The 7,780-nt window shown below is 38.7% G+C and overlaps 1 protein-coding gene across 3 annotated transcripts in view; it reads left to right on the plus strand.

Moving 5' to 3' along the window:
• HSPA4L (heat shock protein family A (Hsp70) member 4 like) overlaps nucleotides 1–7,734 on the plus strand; it is a 29,731-nt gene extending 21,997 nt beyond the window's left edge. For all 3 annotated transcript variants that reach the window (XM_074867270.1, XM_074867271.1, XM_074867272.1), the window contains 4 exons: nucleotides 23–130; nucleotides 1,207–1,326; nucleotides 1,907–2,068; nucleotides 2,510–7,734. In XM_074867270.1, the coding sequence (XP_074723371.1) occupies nucleotides 23–130; nucleotides 1,207–1,326; nucleotides 1,907–2,068; nucleotides 2,510–2,704 (585 nt within the window). In that variant the 3' untranslated portion in view covers nucleotides 2,705–7,734. The remainder of the gene's footprint in view (nucleotides 1–22; nucleotides 131–1,206; nucleotides 1,327–1,906; nucleotides 2,069–2,509) is intronic.
• Nucleotides 7,735–7,780: the final 46 nt, after the last annotated feature.

Below are 7,780 nucleotides of genomic sequence, written 5' to 3' on the forward strand. Positions count from 1 at the left end.
GTGTCCCTGACTTGCTTCACAGGATTCAAACAAGCTGACCTTGATGTTGGAGGACACAGAAAACTGGCTATATGAAGATGGAGAGGACCAGCCAAAACAAGTATACATGGATAAGCTTCAGGAATTAAGAGTAAGGTTTTAAGTCACTTTGTAGAAAAAATCATGTGTGTGTTTGGGGACCGGGGGCCTTTATATAAATACATATGGCTAAGTAAGCAAAGCTCTTCTAATGAGGAATGTCTGTGTGCGTACTGCTACGTGAATTTTGTAAATCCATAGAGACGCTCAGGTTGTATCTGGATGTAGTTTAGTAATGAAATGAACATAATAGTTAGAACTAGAAAGACAGTTTGTTTTAATGTCAGTTGTCCTCCTAATCAGAAAACAATCAAAATTAAGTAGACTGTCACTGGTGACAACAGAATTAATTGCTATGGGAATTTTCTGTCAGTCTTGTTGCAATCTGAAAGAGGCTCTGGAGTAGTTCGACTGCTCTCCCAGATATTCAGAATTGCACTCCAGAATAGATGCTCTGGTCTTCAGTGGTCTTCTGTAGCTGTATGATAAAACTGAATTTTTGGTCTAGTATCTAATGATGAAAGCTGAAGAGCGCTTTAACAGTACCTTCCGCTGACCATTTGATGAGTAATGACAAAAAACTCTACTTCAGATTTCAATAATCTCATGGGAAAATGTGAATTTTGATGAGGAAGTACTGTGTTTGTAATAAGTTTTAAGTCCTGTCTCTAGCTCTTGGGCTCCAACTGTTTTCTCTCAAGTCAGATTTCCTTTGAGGGAGGTATAACTGATGGAGAGACAGCACCGTAGATCCGGGCAACTGCCTTCACGCTTGGATACCAGCATTCAAGAGAAGGAAAAAAACAGACAGTGAATAAAACTACAAGTTTTCAGATGAACTACTTTAAAATTAAACCATCCATGTAAATCCTGTTTTGTTTCTCTTCCGAACACATTGTTCCTAAGGCTCATTTTGCTGAAAATAATGGCAAAGTGCTAAGCCTAATAAGGACAGGCACTGCTCCTGTGTTTCAACTTCTGGGCTTTTTTTTGTTGCACTAAAGCAAAATGCAAAGCTTAAGCTCCTGAATGGGTAAGAAAAGGAGTTAAAGGCAGCCTTCCTTTCAACTCTGTGTTTTATTCTTAGACCAGACTAAAGTAAACTTGTATTTGTGCTTATGTTTCTAGAAATTTGGACAGCCTATTCAGGAAAGATACATGGAACATGAAGAGAGACCAAAAGTTTTAAATGAACTGGGAAAGAAGATTCAGCTCCTTATGAAAGCAGTAGAAGCATACAAAAATAAGGTAGAAGCAAATTATTTGGGGAGTAAACTATTATGGGTATCTGAGTTTGGCTGTAGGTTTTTTTGTGTTTAAAAAGAAGTCTTACAGGATTCCTGGTTAAGCTGCTTTAGAATGGCTGTTGTGCTTCTGCTCCTGAGAACTTCTAAAACTGTTCTGGATTGCTAACAGAAATGGTTTCTTCATGAGAACATGAATTAAACGTAGTCACATTTTTTATGGTGGCTTGTACACTTGAAATGGGTATGTCCAGTTACGGCTGTTGCCATTGTTTCTATAACTAGACTATCGGGTGGGGGTGGGGGGTGGTGTGGTGGTTAATCAAACTACAGTAAATCTCAGGTGCTCTTTTTCTTGCAACTTTGTTACTATTCTGTGCTTCAGCAGTGTGGATTTCCGATCAGAATCTCAAATGTCTAAAACCAATGTCCTGTCTGTCTTATTCTATAGTCACTCTTCATACTAAACGCTTGTTAAAAACTCTATTGGGTTGTAGCAATGTTACTCTATTTTTTTATGTGTCCATTAAATTCTTAATTGAGAAGCATATACTAATTGATGATATAAATATATCTCTCTTTAGGATGAAAAATATGATCACCTAGATCCTGCTGAGATGGAAAAAGTTGAAAAATACATTAGTGAGGCTATGAATTGGTTGAACAGCAAAATGAATGCCCAGAACAAACTAAGTCTAACTCAGGATCCAGTTGTCAAAGTGGCAGAAATACTGACAAAATCTAAGGTAAAAAACCAAATCGTTGTACGTGTTACATTCTCATAAGTTTTTCTTTAACAAGATTTTGGCCTCTGTGTTGAGCTAGAATATTATACCTGCAGAGATCTTAAAGCCAGGAAAAGATTCATACAGAGGGAGCAGCAGTTTTGTCAATATTGAATTCTGGCTCTTGATTTACAGGAGTCGGTACCTCTGAATAACCCTTTTTAAAATACCCTGAGTTACAGCACCAGGCTGGCTAGAAGATGGATTACCATATAGGCTTTTAACAGATGGGAAACTAGTGAAAGGTTTTATTTTAAGTTTCTAGACTTCATAGAATTGAAAAGTCTAGTCCTTGAAAATTAAATTCCAGGTCATGAACTTGAAACAAATTTGCGACATTCTAGTTCAATGCAATTCCTGTGCCACCAAACGAACTTGCTCTCTCACTTCTGTTACAACTAGGAGTTGGATAGCTTCTGTAATCCCATTATATACAAGCCCAAACCGAAGATAGAACCTCCCAATGATGGGCAGTCAAAGGCTAATGGTGAACACAATGGACCAGTGAACGGACAGAGCGGTACCGAAACAAAACCTGAACCAGCGAAGGACAATTCTCAGCAGACCAAACCACCTGGAGAAATGGAAGTGGACTAAATCTTGCATTTCTTTTACTTAATTAAAATAGTGCAAGTAACCACAGGGTCCATTCTTTTTGCCTGGTACACACCTCAAATGTTCAGTTATTCTTAGCCAACCTTCTGTCATTTGTTGCTGAGTAGTTTTGAAAGTGTTTTATATTAAGTACACCTCTGATGTTCATTTCCACTGATGCTGCTTATGTGGAGCTTTAGCCAAATGTAGATTGTATAAGTCAGTTTAAGCTTTCCCAATATATTTTATATCAAACATACAGAATTGATATATAAATGGCAACAATCTACCTTATTTAAAGCTTTTATTGTGGATAAACCTCAGCTCCTTTATTCAGGAAAGGATACTGTATTGCACTACTGATGCTCAAGTGTAGATCTAATTGCATCTTTATTTTGGAAAAATATTGGAATTGAAGTGGCAAAACTTGCCACTTGAAGCACTGACCTTTTCTAGTTATTGTATTGTTATAATTTAAATATTAAAATAGAGGTTAGTTGGCATACTAGTCCATCTTGTTGATGTACCATGAGAATTGTATGGTCTTTTTCATATAAACTGAATAATACAAGCTTAAACATTTTTTAGATTCCCATACCACTAACAATCTTAGTTACAAAGTGCTAGCATAATGGCTCTGCCATGTGCTGAAATTAAGTGAATGGTCTCAGTGCACATGGCAGTACATAACGTGCTGTCCTTATGACAGGATGATGCTCATGAGAATAGTTTGAAGGAGTAGAACATACAAGGACTGTTGCATAGCTTTCCCTTGAAAATGTCTTATTGCACATGTTACTATTCCCACTTCTTTTGTTTTGTGTGAAATCTGCATCTTGATCACATTTTGTGCTGGGGAGGAGAAGTAACAGAAATTGCGCTGTGTGAGCTGGATATTGGCACCCTGATTTTGAGGTTGCTTAAATGCTGTTTGAAAGAAATACTGAGAGCTTTGTTTTGGCTTATGATTTAAGCCTTGGTACTCAGCATGTAAACCTTTTGGTCAGGGATCTAAACAAAAGAGCTTAAAAACTGGATATTCTTACCCCAAAGATGGAATCTACTTGATGAGCTTGCGTAGCTTACCAGTTATCTTCAGTCGTTTACTTGATCTAATGAAAGCGTCTATAATGTATTACACAGTTGAGTCACTGTTTTCTTTGATACATCTTAGACGTTGTCAAGGTCCAATGTATGTACTTATATTCTGAAAACTTCTGTCAGTCACCGAGGTACTGTAGCACTTGCTAGAGCAAGTCACTTTTCTTTTGATTTTAAACAACTCTTCTATTACCAGAATAGGAATGGGCTACTCTGACTATGAATAGTGGTTTCTTTAGTTGCTGTGTAACGCTTCAGTGACTTGAACTCCATTGCAGAAATGCATTCAGGTGTTCAGGCGTTAATTGGGCATTCCTGCAGCAGCTCTCCTGTACAAGCTTGTTGCTGTTGTAAACAAGTGAAGGGTCATGCTCTTGTTTCTGGCTTTGGCAGCCATTTTATCTCCAGCCGTACCCTTCATGTTCCACCACTGTTCATGCTACAAAGAGAGTAGTCCATGGCCCAAACTAGAGTTGGTGAACTATGCGCTCAGATACGTTCACAGAAAAAGGAAGCGTCATTTACAGCTGTATTTAAACCTGTTAAACTAGCTGAAGTGCTAGAATTGTATTTTCATGACTGACATTAGGTGACTGAGGTGCGTGTACTCTACTGTTCTTCCTCTACAGAATCAGTTGTGGCTGGTCTGGCACCTTGAGTTTACATATTTAAAGCCCGTGAACACAAACTGAGTGACCTTTGAAGAGAGCTGCAGCTACTCTGCAACCTCAGTCTTGAATTCTGCCGCTGTAGTCACACATCTCTGGCACTGAGGGGAGCACACTACTTCAGTGTCAATCGTCCTAAGTTTAAGTCAGTACATGACTGAGCTAGCTTTGGTCCCATAGGCTTGAACATCATGAATATCTTAATGGCTTTACCACAGCAGTGTAATGAGTAGCATTCTTAAATATTGGCTTCCTAAAACCCATCTACCCATTAATCTGTCTAGTGGACTTCCTGATACCTGGCAGAAGAGTTCAGTGAAAATCTCCAGTGTAAGTGCTCCAGTAGCTAAAAGGTCCTGTGTAAGAACAGAAAGTCTTCTGCTCATGGTCATCACATGCTTAATATACTACATTACAAATGTTTGAGGCAATTCTTATGCATAAAGGCTGGAATAATTCTACAGCAAGCTTAAAAGCAGATATGGTTAAGATAAGCAATTGTGTAGCAAGGTTTTTTTACTAGAATAGTGGGGTTTTTTGCTGTGCATCTGCTCTGTCTCTAGATCCCTAGTGAAGAGGAATGCTGCCCACAGACTGCTGATAGCACCTGCTTGTTGATTTACATGTTAAGAATCCCATTTGGAAGGGCAAAATTGTTCTTTCCACAGGGAGCTTCACATTAACATGTGAGCTTATGACTTGTTCGCATGTAATCTGTTTTCTGTTGCAAAGACAAAATCTTACCAGGATGCAGATTTAAGGTTTTCAAGTATTTATACGTGGTATGCACATCTTGAGGATGAGGTTTTGTGTGTCAGACTCAAGTGAGTTACCCTGACAGCACCCGAGTGAGTATCCTGCAACAGAAAATAACAGGTTTTGTTAAGAAACCAACAGTAGTAAGCTGCTCTGCATCTTGTATATTTTAAAAGCAGGTATTTGTTGCTGATGTCTTATTTGAGACTTTCTATTGAGGGCAAGATACATTTCTGATGCTTGAAAGTGTTCCCTCCATCCCACAAAAAGAGGAAGCAACACTATCTTTGTAAAGGCAGTAGAGTTTTGTTTGTTTAAAAAAAAAAAAGTTTTGTTAATCAGTCTACAACTTCATGTAAAAGTTTAAAAACATAATACATACTTTATTTTACCAGTAACATCTTTCTTCTTTCCTTTAAAGGGGACTTACTCTCTCCTGTCTTGAGCATTACTGGATTTGCTCAAGAAATGGCTTTAAAATTAATTTGCTTTACTAAACTGCTGACTGTCTTACAACTGATCCATGGCTTCCTTTCCACAATTTTTTATTACAGTAGTTTAAACTTCAGGATTTTTTTGGAACTTTTCAGATGTGACATACAACAAATTTCTAACAAACCCTTTAAACTTTTAGACTCACCTTTAAACTGACAAGGGTGCTACATGATAAAATGACCCAGCACAGCTGCCTGCCTTGTTTGCTCTGAATTAGAATGAAGAATCCTCTCCCTTGTTTGCCCCTGGCAGTGTCCTCCTTGCACTGCTTAAATACTGCCTTTGGGGCATGCTTGCAAAATTTACAGTAAGCACTTGGATCCCCTATCCTGGAATCTTGCAAGTTGTTTGGGTGAAGCACCTCCCCCGTGCTGCTGCTTGGCTTCACGAGACAAGGTGGCGGGATGAGGGGGAAGGTGCCCTTGTCTCTGGGTAGGGGGTGGCAGCTCGAGGGGAACTCCAGGTAGTGGGGTGCTCCTGAAGCACGCAGCCTTCTGTGTGCCTTGTGGGCACCCCTGCTGTGGCCTGCCGTGTGCAGGCTTCGGTTCTGCCACTTAAAAGTGAAAACTCTTAATCTAAAGCATCCAATCTGGCTGTTGATAAGATTCCTTTGTATCTTCAGCCTTTGAAATAATATTTTTTTGAAACATCTCAGTGTGCTGAACTCCAACCTCTGCTATAGATTCTTACTGTTCTCAAATACTCCCTATTTAAGTGGGTTTTTTTCCCCTGTAAGGATTAACTGTAATTTCAGGAAACAGGGAAGGAGCTGGCAGGAGATTTTTGTTCCCAAGTATTTTTTGACAATAGTGTGAGAACTTGACAGCCTTAACAAACCTTGGAATCTTTTCACAATGCTCTGGTTATCCATGCCTTTCAGCTAACTGACTTTAGCTGAAAACTAAATCAAAAACATGAACCCCTTTTACAAATATGCTGCATTTGCTGGTTCAAAGCACCTAGCCAGCTGCTGCAGGAAAAGAAGCTAAATTCAATTCCCATAGATTAGTGTCATCATGAACCTCATTCCTCAAAACAGGGCTTTCATTTTTGTGCTGCCACACTGTAATAGTTTACTCCTCTGAGCCCTTCTAAAGAGAAGCCCAGATGCCCAGACTTCAGTTGTAGGTCAGTATAGTGTCCACATTCTCTGAGGATGCTTACATGAGCTACCACTGGCTGTGAGTTTTCTTTAACTGGATGGAAGAATATTACGATGCCTTGTACACGTTTTGTTATGCTAAGTTTTCTAGCCTTTCAGGCACCAGAAGACAGAAGCTCTCTCAAAAGAGGTAGTAAAAAACATGTTGCTTAACAAAAGGCAGTTAATGCCTCATAAATTTTCATTTCAACTCCCAGGATAACATTTGGAGTATAAATACAACTCCTAGTAGCTCAGAAGTGTGTGGTGGCTGACTTAGCTGAATTCTTAATTCTACACAGATGAAATTTGAAGACTCCAATGACTTATTACACATGTAAATAACAGTGAAAACAACTCAAGATGACTACTAGCACTGCAGAGTAGTAAACCAGGAATGCACTCATGTGACTGACCTGATACAGATACTAAACCCTGTTTTCCATCTTCCTGGTCAGAAGGAAATAAGCAATGAAAAGCAGGAATCGCTGTACTGTGATCTATGAAGAATCATTTTAAACAAAAATGCAATTAAGAGCTATACCCCCTGGCCACCTCTACAATGTGCTAAAATGGTTTAATTCAATTAATAAAAAAAGGTGGTAGTCCCTGAATGTTGCATAGTTGGAAAAGTTCGTTTACATAGTCCAAACATATTTCCACAGGATGGGGGGAGGGAAGAGAGGGGAGTGTTAGAATTTAAAGCAGTGTTTAAGTATGCAAAATGTTTACTATGTATGTAAATGGGATTCTTATTAGTGACAGATCATGTGCAAATTGACAATACTTCAATTTATTTTTGAATGGCAATATAGATTGTCAAGGTTGTGTATAATTATAATAAATATATAAACTGCTACTTGAACCATAAATGACCACCCAAGACCTCATTTTTACATCAATGTTCTGAAAAGCAGC

This window comes from Strix uralensis, chromosome 4 (assembly GCF_047716275.1).
Source record: "Strix uralensis isolate ZFMK-TIS-50842 chromosome 4, bStrUra1, whole genome shotgun sequence".
NCBI lineage: Eukaryota > Metazoa > Chordata > Aves > Strigiformes > Strigidae > Strix > Strix uralensis.